Source organism: Podarcis filfolensis (assembly GCF_964270895.1).
Source record: "Podarcis filfolensis genome assembly, chromosome: Z".
NCBI lineage: Eukaryota > Metazoa > Chordata > Lepidosauria > Squamata > Lacertidae > Podarcis > Podarcis filfolensis.
The window spans coordinates 424,510-448,969 of NC_139617.1; the positions used below are offsets into that span (position 1 = coordinate 424,510).

The window sequence follows — 24,460 nt, forward strand, 5'->3', positions numbered from 1 at the left end:
GGGGATTCCTTTTGGGAATCGTAAAATCCTTGTTTTACAGAAAGGTTCCACCTTGCTGGCGTCCTCTTAATTTGGACAATTGGAGGAATGTTTCCCTTTTGCAATAATAAATATATAAGTATTAGAAAGGAACTGAGGGGGGAGCGGAGGGAGGTTGACCCCATCCAAATTACCGTTTAATTTGTTTGTGATATCCCCTGTTTTTTCGTTTTCTTTTTGGGAAAATCAATAAAATGTTGATTAATAAATGGATTACTAATAATTAAGTAATTAATAATAAACGAATGTTTTTCTCACGTAGCCTGAAGAAGATCCGCGGCAAGGTGTGGAAGCAGAGGATATCCAGCCCCCTCTTCAACACCAAGCAGTACACCCTGGAACTGGAGCGGCTCTACCTCCTGATGTGGGACCACTTCTCCGCCGGCCACAAACCAGACCACATCCTCAAGCCCGCCGAGACTGGGGAATCAGCCTAAAGATCCGGAGCCACGGAATATAAATCCTTCAGGATATGTCCCTCCTTCCGGAGCAGAGGGAAGCAGGAGCCAAGGATGTGATTTGGGTGGCAACCGGTGACTCTAGTTCTTGCATGACGGGGAGGCCAGCAATTTCCGACCCCCTGAAAAAACCCTCTTTTCTGGATCTTCTTGCCGCGGGGAGGCGTGAACGGATGGTCAGTTGATTCGGATTTCCCATGAACAAGTCTCTTTTCTCCCCCCCTCCCTTCCTACACAAATCTGGAGCTTTTAAAGATAACATTGTTAAGAATTCCTCTTGGTCCGTCAGTGGCTCTCTTTTAACAGCATTTTAAGTCCGCATCCTTCTTCCAAGGTTGATGGAAGGGATAAATGTGCCGCAGCTTTTACGGGTTTTATAAACCACTCAAACCAACATCCGCTTTCTTAATCTTGGACTTCTCTCTGGGGCTACTGTTGTTTGTTTTTTGCTTCAATTTATGCCGGGTCGACTGTGCAGAAAAAGCAAGCGCAATTTAAGACCTAAAGTTTTGTTTCTTTCAGCTTCAATTCACGCCGGGTCGATTGCACAGAAAAAGCAAATGCAATTTAAGACATAAAGTTTTGGCTTTTTCAGCTTCAATTCACACCGGGTTGACTGCGCCAAAAAAATGCGTAAAGTGGGGGGGGAGGATAGCAACCCGGTGCCAAACCGCGCATCCTTCCAGGGAGGCATCAAATTATGTACAGAGGCGCAGGCCTGCACACCGCCATCAAGGCTGAAAACTGAATAGAAGAGCGTTGGTTTTTGCCCAGGTTGGCGCATTCGGACGTGCGCTTCTCAGTTGATGGAACAATTATGTGCTGGGCCGCCGGCGCTTTGACTTTGTCAAATGCAGCTCTTCCAGGTAAGTATGGGTTTCCGCCTCCACTTCGGCAAGCTTTTTGGAAATATCACGGTCGAGCGCAAACCTACTTTTTCACATCCGAAGTATCGCTGACCAGCTTTTAGCCCATAAAATGATTGATTGGAGGGCAAAGCTTGTATCTGATGGGTTGTTTTCCAAATTGCTTCCCTGCCCAACGCCGAAAAGATTAAGAGTGGTGCATTTTCTGTGCTCGCGGTGGTGCTGCACATGGATCCGTGCCAATAATTTATATCTGTGGCCGGCCTCACGCGCCTTTCGTTATATTCCGAATTTGATCCTCAGGTATGTCGCCCTGAGCTGTGCTTAAACCTTTGCAGTTCCCTTTGTTTGGGCTTAATATGGGCCGGATTATATCGATTATTTATATATAGATATCAGCAAGAAGCATTTAGTTGCCCGAGCCCTGGGGTCAACCCTTAAATCTTTGCAGCGCCAGTTGCCTTCGTTTGGGCTTAATATGGGCTGGATTGTATTGATGATCTATATATAGATAATATCAGCAAGAAGCATTTGTCCTGGGCCCTGAGGTTAAATCTTCAATCTTTGCAGCGCCAGTTCCCTTCATTTGGGCTTCTTATGGGCTGGGTTATATCGATTCTCTAGATATAGATAATAATATTGACGAGAAGCATTTAGTTGCCCCCGTGCCCGGCGCTTTCTTTTCATGGCGAAGAATTCTGAATTTTGCCGCCGGTCGAGAAAGGCTACACATCTACTTGGGAGTAAACTAGGGAGTTGAGCTTTCGCTTTCAGTCCGGAGATTAGGGAGTTAAGCTTTCGCTTTCCGCCAGAAGAAGATGTCCTGGAAAGGTTAACCACTGTGTGTAGTTTTTAAAAAGGCGAGGGAAGAAGGGGTCTTTCCTCCCGTTGTGTTTCTTTCTGCTTGCTCACTGTAACGGCTTCTATTTCCAGATAAGTGTCAGACAAATAAAAATGAAAATCACTGACTTGGAGCGTTTCTTCTGTTTTTTTGGCAATATTTTTTATTGAGTTTGCTTATTAGTGTGGTTATTGGATTCATTCTTCAAAACGAGAGGCTGCTTGGCAAAGGAACCTGCCCCAAAACTAGCCCATAAAAATCATCATCATCATCTAATTATTATTATTATTATTATTATTATTATTATTATTATTATTATTATTATTTATACCCCACCCATTTGGCTGGGTTTCCTCAGCCACTTTGGGCGACTCCCTACCTAATAATAATAATAATAATAATAATAATAATAATAATATGTTGTTGTTGTTGTTATTACTTATTCTCTAGCCACTCTGGGCGGTTTCCAACAAAGATTAAAAATACATTAAAATGTCAGTCATTAAAAACTTCCCTAAACAGGGCTGCCTTGAGATATTACTATTACAGGTGCTTTATTTTTAAAAAAGGGTTAGGGTGGACGGGGGGCTGGTCCACTGTCCCTCAGACCTTGTGGGGGGCCGGACTATATTTTGAAATAATAATAATGATGATGACGATGAACAAATTCCTATACCCCACAAATCACCCAGAGATGCATTTTAAAGAACATTTGACACATTCTACTTGTGTCAAAACATGCTGATTCCCGGACCATCCGCGGGCCGGATTGAGAAGGCGATTGGGCCAGATCCAGCTCCCGGGCCTTAGTTTGCCTACCCATGTCTTAGACCTTATAATTCTCATAACAGCAGAGTGGTGCGGGGTGCTGTTTTTGCAATATTTGTAGGAGCTGATCCAGGCTCGCGGTGGAGGAGGAGGAGAAGAAATTAATGTTATACCCCAGCCAAGACCGGGCTCATGGCGGCTAACACCAAATATATAATACATTAAAAACACAATATCAAATGATTAGTTTAAAAAACATAATATCAAACGATTAGTTTAAAATATAGTTTGACTCACATTGGAAATCAAAATCAAATTAAATGGGAAACCACGAACCATAACTGTTGGGGTAAGGAATTAAAAGTTCACCAGGTTTATGCTGTTTTTTGTGGGGCATAGGAATTCGTTCATTATTTCCCCCCAAAAAAATCTAGTCCAGCCCCCCACAAGGTCCAAGGGACAGTGGACTGGCCCCCTGCTGAAAATGTTTGCTGACCCCTGCTATATGCAATCACAGCAGCTGGAAAACTGGAAAGGAAATCACACACATGGGGATGCAAAAAAGTTTTTTTAAAAAACAAATATGGAGCAGCATCCATGAAGAATTAAAAGAATATCTATAGGGGGGCGGGATCGGGGACATTCTTTCTGAGCATAGTTGGAAAGGAGGTTACCACAAGATAGAAAACTAGTCCAACTTCAAATAGGTTGTGATCTACTACTCAGTATCAAAAAATGGCAGTGATCTACCCATTGTCATTCTTCAACTTAAACATACTCTCCCCGCCCCCTCCCTTGACACATGTCTTAAGCTGTGTTTATTTCACACCCCCTGGGGCCAAACTGTTCTGTTTGTTGATCTCTCCCACCTGCCCCACCCCAGAAGGTCATTGGCCAGGTTAGTGGAGTGTGCTGCAGAGCTCTCACCGGGTGCTGCTTCTCCTCCGGGCAGTAGCCAGGGCTAGAGAAAGAAGCTCTGAAGTGGGCCAGTGATGTATGTGTTGTCTGCTCAGGGCAGCAGCAGCACCATCCAAACCATCCAAATACAGACCCAATTAACACTTGCGTGCAGGGTGTGCTTGTGTGGAAGGAGCTGGCTAACTCAATGCGGGAGGGGGGAGTTTAAAGCAGCTCTCTCCCCTCAAGCCCCACACAACAGCAGCAGCACACACCCTACTCTGGCCACAAACAACAAGCCAGGATGGTTGCTTTGTCCCATCCTGCCGCCGCCACCACCATCACTTTTCCTGGTGAGGCTCCCCACAGCTCTGGGACCAAGCGCAGGGGACTGGCTCGGGAGGTTCTCTGACAGCACCTTCTAGCAGCATCAGGGTTTCCCCAACCCGGAGAAAGGGGCTTCTGATGACAAAAGTGCAGAATGCGTGTGCACAGCTGTCTCCTGGGGGCAGAAGGATCTGAACCAAACAAAGAGAAGAGGCCTTGCCAATGTCCTAGCAAACCCTCCGCTGCTTAGGAAGGCATGTTTGCCTCTTGTGATGTTACTTTGGTGTCAACTCCGAAGGGTAATTTGGAGCCCTATCCATCTCACTAATTTGTCGCTTGCTTTTAATACGCCCTGATCTGTTGCCCGCTTTGCAACTTGCTGGCAGGAGATGGAAAGCTCCAACATTAAACTCTTGCTACATCAATTGCCTCTTTCGGGGGAGGGGGCTGGGGGGGGGGGGCTGAACCCTCCAGTCTCTCCCTCAGTGAGGAGACCCTCCAAAATCAGCAAGCCTCCAAAGGGAAAACTGACATCGGGCAACATCTTGACGTTACCCCACCACTGCCGTCTGCCCATTGCCAGCCCTCTATTTGTCCTCGTTCAGGAAGAGCCTCTTTCACAAAGCTGTGTATCCATCCGGGGTTTTCAGGCTGGGGGGGTCCACTGCTGCTCTCTCTCCCTCCCTCCAGCTCTCCCTCTGTGAAGGCAGCATCCCCCTCCCTACCACACTATCCCCCAAGAGCACAGCGGGAAGGATGGCAAGCCAGCTTCGGAGGAAGGAGCATGAGAGAGAAGGAGGAGGACAAGACAGTCAGTCGCTCAAGCTCGCAGCGCTGTGGAGAATGGCAGCAGCAGAGGTTGCAGAGAAAGGCCCTGCGATCGACCAGAAACAACCCCAGGATGGACTGGGGGCTCAGGATCAATGCGTTGTACACCCATGCTATAAGCCACGGGTAGGCAAACTAAGGTCCGGGGGCCGGATCCGGCCCAGTCACCTTCAGGATCCAGCCGGCAGACAGTCCGGGAATCAGCGTGTTTTTACATGAGTAGAATGTGTCCTTTTATTTAAAATGCCTCTCTGGGCATAGGAATTGGTTTAGATCCCCCCCCCCCAAATATAGTCTGGCCCCACAAGGTCCTAGGGACAGTGGAATGACCCATGGCTGAAAAAGGTTGCTGACCCCTGTCTTAGACCTTTTAATTCTCAAAACAGCAGACTGGTGCAAGGTGCTATTTTTTGCAATATTTGTAGGGGCCGATCCAAACTCGAAGAATAAGAATAAGAATAAATAAATAAATTTATACACCTGCCCATCTAGGTCTGGTGGTGGTTTTAATTTAAAAAAAATATATTATTGGAATTTTATTTACAACATTACACAACCCCTCCCAACCAATACACAAATCCATCCACTTTAAACATGAACATAACACAGTGAGCATAACATACAATAATACAAACAACCAAATAAAAGACTTCCTTTATCCTGTATCTGGCCTCCTTATTTACTTATAAACTGTTTCCTTTATGAATAATTATTAAGATTTTTCTAATTATAACCTAAATATCCACAAAGTCTCCTGCAGACATTAATTGAAACAAGTCCGGGTATAGGGCACTGTTTTGTGAAGTATTCTCTGCATTTCCCCCATGCTTTTTTAAAACTCTTGTCTAGTGTGATCTCTGTCTCTGTTAATCTAGCCAGTTCAATATACTCTTAACAGTTTATCTTGCCATTCCTTTTTTGTTGGCACAGTTTCTTTTTTCCAGTTTTTAGCAATTAGGATCCTTGCCGCTCCTGTGGCATAGAGGAATATTTTCTGATCTTCTCTTGCTATACCTGTGTCCGTTATCCCTAGTAGAAAAGCTTCTGTATTTTTCATAAAGTTACACTTAAACATTTTCTTAAGTTCATCATACACTGTGTTCCAGAAGCTTTTGATTTTTTCACAGGTCCACCAAACATGTATAAGTGTCCCCTCTGTTTTACCACACCTCCAGCACAGATTTGTTTTTGTCTTAGCTATTTTGGTAGGTGTTAAGTACCATCTATAAAACATGTTGATTAGGTTTTCCCTCAATACTTCACAGGCTGTAAATTTCCAGTTCATATTTCTTCCCATGCTGATAAGTTAATGGTTTTTCCAATATCTAAAGTCCACTTGATCATTACCTGCTTGACCTGTTCGTCTTTTGGTATTACCTTATTTGTTTTGTAATAACACTTTTTCTAATCATGAAGGTTCGTTTGAGAAACCTTTTTTTTAATATGTCCTGAACACTTCATGTAATTGATGGTACTGGATCCAACCCGTAAGGTGTTGTTTAATTTCCTCATAATCTTTAATTACCAATTTATTGTCTTTTCCCCTAATCAGATCTTTATATGTGGCCCATTCTAATTCCATATTTTTCTTTTTTATTGTAATTGCTTCTAGAGGTGACGCCCACCATGGTGTTTTCGATTCTAGGAGATCCTTATATTTTGTCCATGTTTTATATAACGATTTCCTTATGACATGGTTCGTAAATCCCGTGTACTTTCCCTGGTGGTGTTTTTTTTAAGGAATCAAACGCGTTGCAAATATGGATTCCCCAAATAAATGGGAAAAAAATAATAATAATAATAATAATAATAATAATAATAATAATAATAATAATTTATTTATACCCTGGCTGAGACCGGGCTCAGGGCAGCTAACATCAAATATATAATACATTGAAAACACAAAATCAAACGATTAAGTTTAAAATATAATTCAAGCCACATTGAAAATCAAAATAAAATCAAGTGGGAAACGACGAACCGTAGTTTCGTAGGTGTAAGGATTTAAAAGTTCACCAGGTTTATGCTGTACATTTCCACGACTGCTTTGCTTTGAATGGCAGGACAACCGGCTGCAGAGAGCTGGCAGTTCCTGTGCCTCCCAGGATTATTAAAAGGATTATTAAAACCGTTTGCCTCTCTTGCCAGGCTCTGGGTTGCAAAAGAAAGATGGGTGTCAAGTCAGAATCCATCTGTAAATGCAACACCTGCCATGGAGGAGGCGGAAGCGGAAAGGGGGGGAGCCCAAACGAAAACGCCAACAAGACTGGGGAAAATACAGAGAATACATTCCAAAGCAGTGCCCTCCGTGCAATACTTGGGACTTATTTCACTGAGCTTCTGCCAAATCAATGAAGGCACGCATAGGCAAACTCGGCCCGCCAGATGTTTTGGGACTACAACTCCCATCACCCCTAGTTTACAGGACCAGTAGCCAGGTATCATGGAAATTGTAGTCCCAAACATCTGGAGGGCTGAGTTTGCCTATGCCTGGTTTACCCAAAACGAAAAGAAAGAAGCCAACTAGAAAGAAGAAATGAAATATGGCATATATCAGGGCCCCCCAAAGAATTTAAAGGGGGGGGGAAACTGGATGTACATTCCCCAAATATAAGATAAAAAACAAATAAGATAAAACCAACATACAGCAACAGTGTTTTGTGATGTGTCGGCTCCTATTTGTGATGTGCAAATGGCTTTAGATACCTATCAGGTCCACCAGTTACCAAATATAGCATATATTCAACAAAAATCTGGCGACAATTTGTTGTTGACAAACGACAGCTGGACATATCAAGGGCCCCATTCTATAAATCATCTATCTATGTATCTATGCCAGTGCCGGATTTACATATAAGCTAAACAAGCTCCAGCTTAGGGCCCCACTCTATTGGGAGCCCCCAAAAAATTTAAAGGGGAAAAAACCTGGATGTACCTCTGCAAAATAGAAGAAAAAAAACAAATAAAACCGACATCCAGCAACAGTGTTTTGTTTTGTGTTGTGTCTGCTCCCATGATGTAAGTAAAAGGAAAACCTTCCTCTGGATGGCCATATTAAGAGGATGCCAGCAAGGCTGAACTTTTCGGTTAAAAAGGGATTTAAATCAAGTCTTACCAAGACCATACAACACTGGTCCTGAAAGACCGCCTGCTAGCCTGCCCCCTAAAATATCACTGGTTTGATGCGCAGGCATGTATAGTAATGCTATTATTTCTTATTTAGTATTGGTATTATTTAGGAATGTGACATATTACTAGAAATACTGTCTTTTACACTCACTAAGTGGCACAGGGTACAAAGGTCCGCTGTCCCCATGAACAGTGTGGACTGTGATGGTGGTATTGATATTATATTAAAAATTCCATCAAACCTCCCTCTGCTTGTCAAGATGGATGCCAGCAAGGCTGAACCTTTCTGTAAAATGATTTTATTATTCCAAATAAGAAAATGCCTTGTATTAACTACAATTGCATTGTACAGGTTATAACACTTCATTTCATATTAATAAAGCTATTCATAATTATTAGTAGTTTGCATCCTATCTTGACACCTTTTATTATTTCATGTTATAGCAAGTTTCTAGAGACTAGATGATGAGTCTTTGTAAACGGGGTCTCTAAAGGATCTTTTGTGATTGCCCAAATGAATAAAAATAATTATTAATAATGATTTCATTATGAATATACTTCTTCTGAATTGTATTTCAGTTCAACCATTGCTTTGATAAAATACATCTTTTGTGATGGGCAAATGGCTTGAGATACCTATGAGGTCCATCAATGACCATATAGCATATATTCAACAAAAAAACGGCGACAATTTGTTGTGGACAAAGGACAGCTGGCCATATAAAGGGCCCCATTACCTTCAGTATCTTAGGTAAAGGTAAAGGGACCTTCTTTTTCTTTTATTGGTATGTTCTTTTCTATTCCTTTTATTTCCATTTCCGCCCTTAAATTCATTGTTTTATTTTTGGTATACATGGGTGTAAGGATTAATTTATTTTAACTTTTTTTATTGTTTCTAAAGGTAAAGGGACCCCTGACCATTAGGTCCAGTCGTGACCGACTCTGGGGTTGCGGTGCTCATCTCGCTTTATTGGCCGTGGGAGCCGGCGTACAGCTTCTGGGTCATGTGGCCAGCATGACTAAGCCGCTTCTGGCGAACCAGAGCTGCGCATGAAAACGCCGTTTACCTTCCCGCCGGAGCGGTACCTATTTATCTACTTGCACTTTGACGTGCTTTCGAACTGCTAGGTGGGCAGGAGCAGGGACCGAGCAACGGGAGCTCACCCCGTCGTGGGGATTCGAACTGCCGACCTTCTGATTGGCAAGCTCTAGGCTCTGTGGTTTAACCCACAGCACCACCTGTGTCCTGTATCTTAGAGCCTCATCAAGCCTAAATCCAGCCCTGAGTGGGGAAGAAATTATTATTATTATTATTATTATTATTATTATTATTATTATTAGCTGAGGGACGCATCAAACACTAATCTGGCCCTGCTCAGTGCCCTCACTTTCCCAAGGAGCATTGAGGCTAGGGAAGGATCCAAACCCGGGGCTGAGTCAGCGTGAGAGGGAGAGAGAGAGAGAGAGAGAGAGAGAGTGGGAAAGGGGACCAGAGGATCATCTAGACCAACCCCCTGCAACGCGCCCAGGGCAGTCGGCCTGCGAGGTGCTAGAAGTGTTGGGAAACCCAGCCAGATGAAGAGTTTGGATTTGATATCCCACTTTATCACTACCCTAAGGCATAGCTGTCAACTTACAGATTTGAAAATAAGGGACCAGCAGCCAAAATAAGGGACCTGCAGCCTCACCTGTTCCAGGCACTCCAGTCTTCCTGTCCTCCTGCAGTCTGGTCAAACTCATGCTGGTAGCTTCGAGAACACTGTCCAACCAACTTTGTAACCAGAGGTTCAACTGAATAGAATCTGAATCACATGCACCACAAGGCCTATGCAGCCTCAACTTAAGATGGCTCCCTGGCCTGGCTTTGCACTGCAAAGTTTGCAGCAGCACGTGCAACAAAATGGCATCCAGCATTCAAAAAACCCCTCGGCTTGCATTAACTAGCCACACACAAGGCATGCAAGCTCCACCCCCAGTTGTTCTTAGACTTTTTATTGGGTGAGCAACACAGCCAAGCAACACAGTTGGAGCCTCCCTCCTCCCTGGCCGGCAGGGAGGGAGGGAGAGGAGCAGCTTCCTTTGAAATTTAAGGGACATCATTTAAGGGACATCCATCAGTAAGGGACAGCAGCGGGACATGGCGCTGGAATAAGGGACTGTCCCTTCAAATAAGGGACACTTGACAGCTATGCCCTAAGGAGTCTCAAAGCAGCTAACATTCTCCTTTCCCTTCCTCCCCCACAACAAACACTCTTTGAGGTGAGTGAGGCTGAGACTTCAAAGAAGTGTGACTGGCCCAAGGTCACCCAGCAGCTGCAGGTGGAGGAGCAGTGACTTGAACCCGGTTCCCCAGATTACGAGTCCACCCCTCTTAACCACTACACCACACTGGCTCTCAGTGGTATGAATATATTATTATTATTATTATTATTATTATTATTATTATTAGCTGAGGGCCTCATCAAACCTAAATCTAGCCGTGGGGGGGGGCGGGTGCCGCACCGCGGAAAGCGCCTGGCTTTCCACGACCAATCCTGGGACGTGCAGTGGGCGCCAGGCGGCTGGGAACCGTAGCGCGCCAAGGAGGAAACTACAGTTCCCGGGAGTCCCGGAGACGAAGCCACAGGCTTTCCACGTGAGGATGTCCCGACACGTGTACACTCACGGGTCCTCCTCCAGGGGAAAAGAAGCGACGCGCAACGCCGCCTCCTAACGGGTCGCGCCTTTTTTCGGTTTTCAGTTTCACGGATCTGAGGTAAATTTTGGTGGGAAAAGGGAGGATTCGAATCCGCCGCTCCAGAGGGGGTCGGGAGAGAACGCGCGCTCCCGCGCTTTCCCTCCATTGAGGAGCCGCTCGAAGGCGGCAAGTGGGAGCGCGTGCGCGCCGCTCCCTCCCTCCCTCCCCTCAGGCGCCGCCTGGGACGGAATTAGGCGCGCGCGCCACCCTCCAGACGCACGGGGGACGCTCAAGGGCGGGCGCGAGGCCCGGCCTCCCTCCCTACCCGGCGCATGCGCCTCCAGTCAGTCCTCCGAAGTCGGGTCTGAGACTTTTGGCGGGAAAGGGGGCCTAGCGCCGCTCCGAGGGGCGGGTGGGGGGGGCGAAGTGCGGGGCTCGAGCGTGCGCCGCTCCCTCCCTTGAGGTGCCGCCGCCGGCGGTGTCAGGCGCGCGATCGAGTGGGGGAGGGAGCGCGCGTGCGCGACCCGCCTGACGGACGGGGACGGTCAAGGGCGCATGCGCAGCGCCGCCGCGCCTCAAGTCAGCTTGCCGAAGTCGGCCAGCCCGAGTGGGAGTCCGGGAGCAGCGAGCGCGCGCCTGCGAGTGGGGCTCGCGCCCCCCACACCGCCTCAGTGGTCCGAAAATGGCGGAGGGCAACGGCGCCGCCACGGGCCCCGAGACCCTCGCCGCCTCGCCTCCGCCTCTGCCGCCCCTGAGGGGGCTCCGAGAGAAGATGGGTGAGGGGGCGCAGGGAGAGGGAGGGGAAGGGGTAGGGCAGGCTCCTCCTATTCTCACCCCCTCTCAAGGCACCTCGTAACCCCCCCCTTCCCGTGATATGCAACAAAATTCAGATACAGCTATATAATCCCTAGTGTAGTAAGATAAAACCTTGGGAGCAGGCATTTTCATTAAAAAGTTTTTTATGAACCGCCCTATTGCCCCTTAAGATCATCATCATCACTTTTAATTTGTATACCGTCTTTCTATCTTACATTACTCAAGGCGCTTTACAAGCTGAAGAAACAAAGATGACTTTTAAAGCCCTGTTTCCTGATACTTCTCCAACCTGGCTCCCCCGTTTTGTCTTGGTCCTCTCCCTCCTCAGTTGGGTCATTCTCTTCTACCCTTTTTCTGATTTCCCTCCATCCTAGACAGATGCTCACTGGTTCTGCCTCTTTTTAGCATGTGTGTGTGTGTGTGCTTGTGAAATTTATTGATTTAAATATCGCCTTTTTATTAGTTTTCCAGCAGCTTCAGAGTCAGTTCACAAGAAGTTAGCTGAGCAAACTGCAAGCATGTTAGTATCTAAGGCGCTACAAGATCTTTAGTTGTCATTTTAATGTACATCATGTATTATTTTCGGTTTGTGGGTGATTCTGGTACCAGTCACTGTCTACTCCTATTCCCACCCCACCCCCCACCGAATAGGCAGCACAAGGAAACTGGCAGATCCACAGCTGAGACACTGAAATCTGCGAGCAGCAATGAAATTGACAGTTTTCTCTGTCTTTAGCAGACCAGCTGATCGGTTTGCTGGAGAGGAAAAAAAGGCTTTTGGAGTTTTCCAAACAAATTACCGTATTTTTCCATGTACAAGATGCCCCCATGTCTAAGATGACCCCTATCTTTTGAGCCCCAAATTCAGAAATAATTAATTGCAACATTCCGTGTATAAGACGACCCCCAATTTAAAACTTAATTGGTGGGGGGATATAGTCTTATGCATGGAAAAATACAGTATATCTGCTACTGAATCAAGGGTATCTTTTGTCTCAGTCTTAGCACAAAACTTACTAGTGCAGCATTTTTTCCACAAATACCCTCCCTTGTACCTATGATATATCGAGGCATACTGGTACCCTGGAATTTAAAAAGAAGTGGATATTTAAAACAGCTTCCTGGCCTGATCTGACAGGCAAGCCCCCCCCCCTTCATTGATCACACAGAAAGCAAATTGTTTAGTTGTGGAGGTGGGTGGGTGGCTAGCCTCTCACAACCCCAAAATAAGGATAGGTCTATATCTCATACAGGAGGTCACATTATGAAGTGTGCCATTTTGGACAGGAATACAGCCCTTTTGTGGGCTTCCCTGCATTAAAAATGATCTGAAAATGGAAGCCTAGCGTTGTTGCCTTCTTCTTCTTTGGCAATCCCTCATAGCTGAGTCAGATTGTCTTCCATCAACACGGATTTTAGCAGTGAGCCCATAAGTGACAGTGGAGGCCAATTCTGGATCCACACGTCCTTCCACAGTGGGGTTTCTGGACGGGAGTTGATCCCGGTGAAGGTTCTTCCTCTTCACCCGTTTCTCCCTCGCGTTGCAAGTTTGAGTGTCTTCAAAGCCCAGGACGCCTTTGGTCAAGGCTGTTCTCCAACTGGAGCTCTCACAGGCCAGTGTTTCCCAGTTGTCAGTGTTTATACTACATTTTTAAAATTTGCCTTGAGATCTTTCAACCTCTTTTGTGGTCCACCAGCATTACACTTTCCATTTTTAAGTTTGAAAGAGAGTCGTTTCTTTGGAAGGCAACATGACCGGTTCAAAGTTGATTGTCGTTTTCGACACTGACAGTCTTTGCTTATTTCAGTACACTGGCATTAGTTATGTCCAAAGTCCTAAAAAAAGCTCAACAGCTTTGGTTGGCCCTTTGGTTGGCCCTCACAGTCCTTCACTTCATCAAATCCGGCCGTCTTTGAAAAAGGTTTGGACACCACTGAGTGAACATAGGAACTGCCTTATCCTGAGTCAGACCTATTGGTTAATCCAATGCAGTATTGCCGATGAAAATCTCCAGGGTTTCAGGCAGCCCTGTGTGGAGATATTGGATGTTTGAGCCTGGGACTTTCTGCAGCCTTTCCGTATTAGTGATGGCATATTTGTTAAGTATCTGAACCTTACAGACTTGGCAGTGCTGTAGAGTCGAGCGAAGTGGTACCACGAACATGAATGCATGGGCAGAGGAAGAATGCAAACTCTCTTATGAAGGAAGAAGCTTGGGGGGTCTAAATACAATAGCAATGCTTTTTTCCACTTGCATGATAGAGACATCATTGTGTCTTTCAGAGACGCAAGTTATTTCAAAGTTGGACTGGGAATCCGTTGTGATTTGCAGCGCTAGGATCTATTGTCTCGGGAAGTTTCGAACGGATGTTTTCATGCATTTTTAATCTTACTAAAATTAAAACCGTTTGAAATGGGGGGAGGAATTAAGGGGGTGTCTTTCAAATGTAAGGGAAGGGAGTACGCCAAGTTTCGTTCAAATCTGATATGGCAGGTGATGAAACCCTTGGGGGTTTTTGCGTCAATTTGATGTGGAATGATCCTACTTGGAATTACTGTTTAATTTAGGTTGGCAAGTCTGAAATTATAAAGATTTTCTCTACTCCACATGTTATACTAAAATGGAACAGTTCTACTGTCACACCTTCTGAATGAAACAGCCTCAGACTTCTTACATATGAACTGACATTTTACCAGTAATTTCAAATACAGTCAGAACCGAGACCCAAAAACTAGACCTGAAACAGGACATCTGTTAATGGATCTCCCAGGGTCTTTTTCTTTTATTCCAAGAATCTGGGGGAGTCTCCCATTTGGACTGCAGTCATGACACTAGGAGAGAGTCCAAATGTTTAGGGAAGCTTTTAATATTTATTATTATTATTAATATTATTGTATTTCAATCTTTTGTTGGAAGCCGCCCAGAGCGGTTGGAGAACCCCAGCCAGATGGGTGGGGTATAAATAACAACAACCTCTTCTTCTTCTTCTTCTTCTTCTTCTTCTTCTTCTTCTTCTTCTTCTTCTTCTTCTTCTTCTTAATTGGGGTGTATTAATGGGGTGTACTGATAATGCCTGTGAACTTGACAAACAACACATACAGGGGAAAAAGTTCCTACTGAGAGGGAAGGCAATTTCCTCACAAAAAGGAGCGGGGAAGAGGGGAAGAGGAAACTAGTCTACTTCCCTGCGTTGAGAGCAAGCAAGGAAAAACAAAGAAACATGAAAAAGGAAGCATAATTTCTCAATGCAGTGAGGTGGGGGAGCATGAAAACAGGAAGAGATCAACATCTGTTTTAGTATACTAGTCTATATGCAGGGCACAGAGAATATTAGATCTATATTTGGCCTCTGTGTTCTTGAATTAATTTCCATTAATTTTAATGTCAGTCTGTGAATATGCTGTCTTCTTACTCCAGGTCAGTGAGACAAATTGAGTGTCGAGAGGGTCTGATTTCTTACCAGTGATGTTTTAATGTATTTTTAATCTCTTGTTGGAAGCCGCCTCTTGTTGGAAGCCGCCTAGAGTGGCTGGGGAAACCCAGCCAGATGGGCAGGGTAGAAATAATAATAATAATTATTATTATTATTATTATTAACTGCGTCCCCCTTGAAGCAAGTGTTGTGACAATGGCATTTGTTCAAGGGGAGAGGGATGCAGCCAGGATAATGCCATGCGCCACAGTTAGATAATGATGAGTTAGGATCCTTATGCTGGGGGAGGAATTAGTTCAGACGGGTCTTTTTTATCATTGTGTTGTCAATTTAAAGCCTGTTGCAGTTATTTGGTATCTTGCACAAGGAGATGGGCAGTTCGGCACTTGTTATTCTATAAAGCATGATGTAAATATCCATAGCAGGGTGGATTTGATTTCAATCACGAGTCTGTAAGACTTGATTTAAATCATTTTTTATTAAAGTACTTGGAGGTGATTGTTTTTGGTGCAGCCTGGGGAGGATTATTGCCATGACAGAACAGTTGTCATGGAGAGGGGAAATGCTTTTCCTTTTTCCTCCTTCCCTCCCTTCCACAGTGCTGTATTCGAGTGAGGAATCGAGTGAGGAAACCGAAATCGGGGACAAGGAAGCCAGCCGCCTTGTTTTGCTTGCAGAATCCTTAGTGTCAATTGTAGAAATATAATTTCTTTTGATCAGCTGCTGAAGAAGCATCTTTCCCTATGAAATCAGGAGATGATGATGATGATGATGATTATCATCATTTATTATTTCTACCCTGCCCATCTGGCTGGGTTTCCCCAGCCACTTTGGGCAGCTTCCAGCAAAAGATTAAAAATGCATTAAAACACCAGTCATTAAAAACTTCCTGAAAGAGGGCTGTTTAAAGATGTTGCATTGTGCCTGAACTTTGACATTCCTGATTTGCTGTGTTGTGTATGTTTTGCATTCCCAGCATCTATTCCTTTGTGTCAATCGTAGAAACCAACTGCATTTTCCCATGCGTAAGACTCTTATTTCGCCCCCAATTTTTGAAGTTTAAAATTGGGGGTCGTCTTAGACTTGGAATGTTGCCATTCTTGATTTCTTTGATTGGGGCTCAAAAAACAGGGGTCGTCTTAGACATGGGGGCGTCTTAGACACAGAAAAATACGGTAATTTATTTTGATCAGCTGCTGAAGAAACATTTAGGTAGGTAACCGTGTTGATCTGACGCAGTCGAAATAAATTAAAAAATTGTCCAGTAGCACCTTAGAGACCAACTCAGCTTGTTTTTAGCTTTCCAAGTGGGTTTGAACCTCAATGCTTAAAAACCCTGTTGCTCCCATATTTGTATTGTTTATTGTTATATTTGATTGTTAATCCAAACTTAATTCTATTGTGCTTTATGCTCTTTTAGTATGGTATGTAAAACTGGTCTGGACCCTGATATACAGTGGTACCTTGGGTTAGGTACTTAATTTGTTCCGGAGGTCCGTTCTTAACCTGAAACTGTTCTTAACCTGAAGCACCACTTTAGCTAATGGGGCCTCCTACTGCTGCTGCCCCGCTGGAGCATGATTTCTGTTCTCATCCTGAAGCAAAGTTGTTAACCTGAAGCACTATTTCTGGGTTAGCAGAGTCTGTAAGCTGAAGCGTATGTAATCTGAAGCGTATGTAACCCGAGGTACCACTGTATAGTGGGAGGGTGGGTTGGGGATTTTCTCCGAAGGGTAGTAGGATTCAGTGGGTATGGTCAACCTGCTGGCGACTGTTAACAACTGAAAAAGCAAGGGATGGTATGCAGATGACCCAAAATAGCTTTAGCATGTATAAAGACACAGGAATCCAATATCTCTATTCAGACCAGGTCTCTCCATAGTTTTCAGTTGAGTAATAAGTTGCAATTCAGCAACTTCTCTTTCAAGTCTATTTCTGAAATTCTTTTGTCATAAGACAGCTGCTTGGAGATTCTGCGTTGAATGTCCTGGGAGATGGAAGTGTTCTCCTACTGCAGTGATTGGGCAAACTCGGCCCCCCAGCTGTTTTGGGACTACAATTCCCATCATCCCTAGCTCACAGGACCAGGGGTCAGGCATAATGGGAATTGTAGTCCTCAAACAGCTGGAGGGGCAAGTTGGGCCACCACTGCTCTAGATCAGGCATGGCCCAACTTGGCCCTCCAGCTGTTTGGGCACTACAACTCCCATCATAACTAGCTCACAGGACTGGCGGTCAGGGAGGATGGGAGCTGTAGTCCCCAAACAGCTGGAGGGCCAACTGGCTTCTCTGCCGTGTGATTCCTGATTTCAGATTGATGCCCATTTATCCTTTGGCATAGAGTCTGGCCTGTTTGCCCAATATAGGGAGCCGAAGGGCACTGCTGGCATTTGATGGCATACACAGTGTTAGAAGAAGAGCAATGAAATAGGCCTGAGATGGGATCACGTTCTGATACCCATGTCCATGTTAAGTCTCCTTTCTGTATTATTGTGGGTGAGGAGTTTTAGAACTATGAGCTTTTGATTTTTAGAGACATCTCTGCACAAGGAGCAGGTTTGAATACTGTCGTACCAGCAAGTTTCTCCCCTCCTTTTTTTATTAAGCCAAAAAAATTACATATATAATATGTATATATTACATATCCAACAAAAGAAGGAAAGACAGAAAAAAAGAAAAATGAAAGAAAAAGAAACTAGAAATGAAACAGTATCCAATAAACTTCTTTGTAAGGAATACAAGCCATCCTTTCTCCTATTAGTTATTTCTTACAGGTTTTTATAATTATAACATTTCCTCTTATGACTTCAGGCTCGACTCCCTAATTCGTATCTTGACTTCCTTCCCCACCTACCAGCGGTTCCTAATAAATCATATTTTGTTTGTCTGTTTTCTCTTAGTAAGTCTATGGATTGCCTGTGGTATTTTAGGCTACGCCAAGCCAAGAGAAGTACTGAGAACCACCTTTTTTCATGTAGTTTATAAAAACAACCCATTCTCTCTTTATTCTCACATTTGAGTGATTTCTTATTGATTCTGTAAGTTGAGCTAGTTCTAGATACTCGATAAGTTTTAAGAGCCATTCTTCTTTTGTCGGCAATATGTTGTTTTTCCAGGGTTTTGTAATCATGATCCTGGCGGCCCCAGTCGCATATAGAAAGACTCTTTTTATTGTCCTTTGGAATGTCCATTGTGAAAATTCCTCATAAAAACAATTCTGGTTTTTTTGACATGATATACAAAGAAATTTTAAAAAATGATGAGACATACCAGCAAGTCTTGCATGAAGCCTGCCGCCGGAAATACATTGTGGATTTTCGCTGTAATAACTGTGATTGTGGACTGTTTTACAGTCGCTGCAGCCCAGGTGTTAGCAGAAGAAAGAAGAAGCCAAAGTGGTGCTAGTCCTGTTCCACTCCAATCTCCAGCTAGTATGAAATCTTCAACCAGGCCAGGTAAAATTCTTGCTTTAATTAAAAAAAAAAAATCCATTCCTGTGGCTACCTTGGTTGTGGCTCTTCGCATCCTTCCGCTTTTTAGTTCATGAATCTGTGCTGCTACTTTTTAAGTTGCATATTCTCCTTCTCAAAAGAGTCCCATTTTGACATATTTCAAAAGCTCGGTAGGAATCGGTCTACTTGGGCCAGTGACGATGCTGTTTTTGTTTTGCAAAGCAGGAAATGACCACATGGGTAAGCAACCTAAGGCCTGGGGGCTGGATCCAGCCCAGTGGCCTTCTCAATCCAGCCCGCAGATGGTCCAGGAATCAGCGTGTTTTTACATGAGTAGAATGTGTGCTTTGATTTAAAATGCATCTCTTTTTTGTGGAGCATAGGAATTCGTTCAATTTTTCTCCTCCAAAATCTAGTCCGGCCCCCACAAGGTCTGAGAGACAGTGGACCGGCCCCCTGCTGAAAAGGTTTGCTGACCCCTGCATTTACTTTTCTCTTAAAATAATCTTTATTATACATCAGTTTACATAGTGCTTAACAAATATGATACAATACATTACATATAATACATACCCAACACACCTACAAATCCTGTGTGAACACCACAAATATTCGACTTCCAACGCTTCTCTTTATACTTTGTTGCCAGTCTTACCTCTACCAGACATGGCCCAACTTGCCCCTCCAGCTGTTTGGGGACATCATCCCTAGCTAACAGGACCAGTGCTCAGGGATAATGGGAATTGTAGTCCCCAAACAGCTGAAGGGCCACATTTGGCCATACCTGAGTTAATATCTTGACTCTGCTCCACTGAAAAGCATTGGGTGTTCAGTAGGACGGTTCATTAAAAAACTCTATTTTGAAAATGCCTGCTCCAAAGGTCTTATCTTACTACACTAGGAATTATATGGCTATATCTGACGCAGGTGGCGCTGTGAATAAAACCTCAGTGCCTAGGACTTGCTGATCGTAAGGTCGGCGGTTCGAATCCCCGCGGCGGGGTGAGCTCCTGTCGTTCGGTCCCAGCTCCTGCCCACCTAGCAGTTCGAAAGCACCCCCAAGTGCAAGTGGATAAATAGGGACCGCTTTATAGCGGGAAGGTAAACGGCGTTTCCGTGTGCTGTGCTGGTGCTGGCTCGCCAGATGCAGCTTTGTCACGCTGGCCACGTGACCCGGAAGTGTCTTCGGACAGCGCTGGCTCACGGCCTCTTGAGCAAGATGAGCGTGCAACCCTAGAGTCGGACACAACTGGCCTGTACGGGCAGGGGTACCTTTATCTGAAATTTCATACATATCAGTTAATATCTTGACCCTCCTCCATGAAAATAGCTGTTTACTTGGCTATTTTCCTATGTCGTGAAGGCTGAAATGTCAATTCAGCGGAGCAGGGTCAAGATATTAACTGATACATTTTGTATATTTCAAATATACACCTGGACTTGTTTTGATTAATTTCTACAGGAGACTTTGTGGTTTTTTAAGTCATAATTAGGAAAAATGGTAATAATCGCATATAAAAGAAACAGTATACAAGAAGTAAATAGGATAAAGGAAGTCTTTTATTTTTATGTTATGTTTTCTTTGTGTAAGGGGATAGAAGTTTAATTTTGATAATTAAATTGTCAGCGGTGGTGGGTTTGTATGTACAAGTTTTTGTGGGCTATGTTGTAAATAAAGTATTTAAAATTTTTTTAAAAGTTATTAACGATATGCACGAAATTTCAGATATAGCTGTATAACCCTTAGTGTAGTAAGATAAGACCTTTGGAGCAGGCATCTTCAAAAAAGACCTTTTTATGAACCACCCTAATTCTGATGTTAACCAGCATCCCTGCACATCAGGCTGGAGTTGCACTCCTGGGAAAAGAAAATTGCGCCCATTGGTCACTTGTTCCTCCAGAAATCTCAGCCCTGTAACCAGTTCAACTTTGCCGTCCTTTCCAGTGATCGATGGTTCCACTTTGAGAACAGAAGAGAGGCAAAGGCTGGCCAGGGAACGGAGAGAGGAGCGCGAGAAGCAGCAAGGTAGGCATATATTTAAAAGTGTGGATAAAAAATGCAGCCTGTTGCATTTGTGTGGCAGACAGGGTGGATCTGATTTCAATCAAATCAATTTAAATCACTAGTCAGTCAGACCTGATTTAAATCACTAGTCAGTAATACTTGATTCAAATCAATTTATTTTACAGAAAGGTTCAGCCTTGCTGGCATCCTCTTAATCTGGACAAGCAGAGGAAGGTTTCATTTTTGGAAGAATAAATTTTCAGAGTGGTTTTGACAGTTCTATCAAGCATGACTGATTTGGTTCTAATCTTAGAAATACATTGACAGATAATGATGAAATGATGGTGAAGTTTAATAAATTAACTGCTTCTATTTGGACAGCTTTTCTGCTATACTCGATTGGAAGGAGAAAAAGACGCATTCCCTTCATAACCATTTAAACAATTTATTTACCTAAAACAATAGCATCATGGCATCTATGTTTGTTAACTGATGTGTTTAAACAATTTTTTTTAAAAAGTCTTAGTTTTAGCATACATGAAAAACTTAAAAGAAATCCTTATTTCCTGATGAATAATTGCCTTTGGACTAGAATGTCACTTAAATAGAAAATCTTTAGAAATATTTTTCCTCCAAAAGCATTTTATTTTTAAAATCTGATTTACATTTTTTTAAAAAATCTGATTTAAATTTTTAAAAAATCCGATTTAAATTTTAAAAAATTGATTTAAATTTTTAAAATCCGATTTTTTAAAATTTAATTTTTTTAAAATCATTGATTTTTATCCACCCTGGTTGAAATTTGCAGCTGCCAAAGAAACTCAGATATTGGAAAAGGAGAAGAAGGCCAAGCTCCAGTATGAGAAGCAAATGGAGGAGAGGCAGAGACGACTGAAGGAACAGAAGTTGAAGGAGCAACAAAGGAGAGTAGCAGTAGAGGAAAAGCGGAAACAGAAGCTGGAGGAGGACAAGGTATTGTAGAGCTGGCCAAACTTGGCCCTCCAGTTGTAGTCTCAAAACAGCTGGAGGGCCAAGTTGGGCCATGCCTGCATTAGAGAGACACTATGATAGTGGCACTAGTTATAGCTGTCTTAATCGTCTTTTAGAGTATAAGGCAGGGGTGTCCAACCGGCTGCCCGCAATTTATTGCAATTTCTCACACTTTCCATTTTATTTTTGTTTTAATTTTTAAAAATCTTTATTAAACATTCAAACATTACATACATAAAAATAAACAATGTAACCTGTATACAAACTCCATGTACAAACTCCATATACAAACTTTGCTAAGAAAGGAAAAAAAGGAAAAGGAAAAAATAGAATAAGAATAGTAATAATAGTAATAATAATAATAATATATCATTTCTCCCCCACCCATCTGGCTGGGTTTTCCCAGCTACTCTGGGCGGCTCCCAACAGAATAATAATAATAATTATTATTATTATTATTTAAAATTTATACCCCGCCCATCTGGCTGGGTTCCCCCAACCACTCTGGGCGACTTCCAACAGAATATTAAAATACAGATCAAGGATGAAATCAGTAAAACAGACTTCTGTTTATTCTCATTATACCATATTTCAATTTGTAATTTTACACACAGTGTCTTTTTGCGATTTCTTAGTTCTTATCAAAAGGTCCTTTTATTTGTCACCTTTCAGTTACAAGAGTTAATCTATGTCTGCCAGAAGTTTTTTGTTATCCCCATCAGTATTCAAATATTCTTTCAATACTACCCATTCTTTATTCACCTTCTATGTCGAGTATCCTCGAAGTCTCCCTGTCATTTTTGCCAGTTGTATATATTCTACCATTTGGGCCTGCCAATTGGTTTTTGTGGGAATATTTTCAGTTTTCCAATTCCTCACCACTCAAATTCTGGCTGCTGTCGGTGCATACATGAAGAGTGGTCTAACCTTTTTCTTAATTTCTGTTGGCATGATTCCTAATAGGAGGGCCTCCGGTTTTTTTGTAAATGGGAATTTGAGTATCTTTTTCAGTTTATTATATATATATTGTGACTATTTCCTCCTTGCACTAAACTGGGATTCCCAGAAGCAACTGGCTGCTCAGTGCCCAGAACAAGATGACTAGATGGGCCATTGGTCTGATCGAGCAAGTCTGCTCTCCATTTTTTTTGTAAATGGGAATGTGAGTATTAAAAAAAAATCATTATATATACCATATTTTTTTCGTCTATAAGACATCCCATGTATAAGATGCCCCTTATTTGGGGGGACTCAGATTTAAGAAAATGGGGGGAGATGGCCCTGTATATAAGATGCCCCCTAATTTTTGACATTATTTTTTAGGGGGGGGAAACCTAGTCTTATACACGGGGAAATACGGTAATGTCCCAAAATTCTCTTATTTTCTTGCATTCCCATCACATACTTAAAAAGCTTTCTTTGACCTGCCCCCTTAAGAAAAGTTCAACAACCTTGAGCTGCCCCCCTAAAAAAACTCAACAACTTTGGTCTGCCCCGCTAAATAAACGCTTGTCAACTCTGAACACCCCCCTAAAAAAATGGGTAGATCACTGCCTGTCTCCCCACCCCCCCACCCCCGGAAGTAGATCACAGTCTCTTGGGAGTCGAATGTCCCTGGCATAAGGGACAACTTGGAAGGGGTCACAATGCCCACAATCACCCCTTCATTGCATCTCGTGTGTGTGTGTGTGTGTATATAAAATTAATCAAGAAAAAAAACAAGAAAGAAATACGAAAAACAAAATCCATATACACAAAAATAAAAAACTATCATTTACACCCTTGTGGCTTCCCTCCACCGCAACCCGACATCTTGTATGTTATAAATGTTTTAACATTGTGTCTTGTAGGAATCAATGTAAAGCCATTACAGTGGTACCTCGGGTTAAGTACTTAATTCGGTCTGGAGGTCTGTTCTTAACCTGAAACTGTTCTTAACCTGAAGCACCACTTTAGCTAATGGGGCCTGCTGCTGCTGCCGCGCCGCCAGAGCACGATTTCTGTTCTCATCCTGAAGCACTATTTCTGGGTTAGCGGAGTCTGTAACCTGAAGCGTATGTAACCTGAAGCGTATGTAACCCGAGGTGCCACTGTATTAATTTTGCCTTAGTCTCGAACATCTTGACATGCTTATTCTATGCATATCAATATGTTATCCTTAGAACAGTGTTTTTTCATATTAACAGGTTGGTCCCTTAAAAATATCTAGAAGTGGTTGCAGTTACAACGCTCCGTTAATCATTCCATTCGGACTGATTCAGTTCACAACTAGTGAATTTGGAAGATGTTTTGCTTTTGTGTGTGTGTGTGTATGTGTATTGGGTTTGACAATTTAATCAACATAACATAAATCACAGAAAGAAATAAACATATTTCCCTTTCTGCCAGCCCAACTTCCCCTTCTGATTCTTTCTAATCTTTTATCCTTCTGCCTATTTTAAACAAGATTAGTTTAAAATATGCAGAATGAGAAAATATTAGAAAGAATATTTCTAATTTCTAAGAATAATATCATTCCCCTTTACCCAAATCCTCTATTTTTTTCAAAAAAATTATACCAAGCCATTAAAATCCTATATTATGCTTGTTTCTATATATACACACACACACACATCTTTATTAAACATTCAACACGTATTTACACAACAATTTACCATATTACAATTTATGCATATACACTACACAGAAAAAAAAGAAAATAAAGAATAAAGATAAGAAAGATAAAATAAACTTCTGATTGTTCTCAAAAAACTGAATCTCATTTGTTATTTTTTACACAGTATCATGTTCTTTTACTTTGTTTCCTTAATTTTCTTCAGAGAGAAATTATTTAGTTTATTATCTATACATTACAAGAATCATTCAAGGTCTGCCAGGAGATTTTTGCTATCATAGTAGTTTTTCAAATATTCTTTATTTGAGCATGGAAACA

General features: G+C 42.9%; 3 protein-coding genes and 1 long non-coding RNA gene across 6 annotated transcripts in view; 3 read left to right on the forward strand and 1 right to left on the reverse strand.

Moving 5' to 3' along the window:
- Nucleotides 1-2,331, forward strand: part of LOC310753999 (UDP-N-acetylglucosamine--peptide N-acetylglucosaminyltransferase 110 kDa subunit) — a 69,519-nt gene extending 67,188 nt beyond the window's left edge. For both annotated transcript variants that reach the window (XM_083595355.1, XM_083595354.1), the window contains exon 22: nt 302-2,331. In XM_083595355.1, the coding sequence (XP_083451481.1) occupies nt 302-476 (175 nt within the window). In that variant the 3' untranslated portion in view covers nt 477-2,331. The remainder of the gene's footprint in view (nt 1-301) is intronic.
- The window catches only part of LOC310754059, a 63,654-nt gene extending 46,951 nt beyond the window's left edge, over nt 1-16,703 (reverse strand). The window contains exon 1 of the long non-coding RNA XR_014543569.1: nt 11,758-16,703. This is a non-coding gene — a long non-coding RNA (uncharacterized lncRNA). The remainder of the gene's footprint in view (nt 1-11,757) is intronic.
- Nucleotides 11,192-21,519, forward strand: LOC310754056 (MAP7 domain-containing protein 3-like; the record flags this gene model as incomplete). 2 transcript variants are annotated; one of them, XM_083595512.1, is made up of 4 exons in its annotated part: nt 11,192-11,606; nt 18,435-18,536; nt 20,479-20,559; nt 21,347-21,519. In XM_083595512.1, the coding sequence occupies exons 1-4, from the start codon at nt 11,513-11,515 to the stop codon at nt 21,517-21,519; spliced, it is 450 nt and encodes a 149-aa protein (XP_083451638.1). In that variant the 5' UTR covers nt 11,192-11,512. The 2 variants fall into 2 exon arrangements, with proteins under 2 accessions (XP_083451638.1, XP_083451637.1); XM_083595511.1 differs by lacking the exon at nt 11,192-11,606 and adding an exon at nt 17,727-17,809.
- The window catches only part of LOC310754017 (uncharacterized protein), a 52,962-nt gene continuing 49,848 nt past the window's right edge, over nt 21,347-24,460 (forward strand). Inside the window, exon 1 of the mRNA XM_083595425.1 lies at nt 21,347-21,608. Within this exon, the coding sequence (XP_083451551.1) occupies nt 21,581-21,608 (28 nt within the window). The 5' untranslated portion in view covers nt 21,347-21,580. The remainder of the gene's footprint in view (nt 21,609-24,460) is intronic.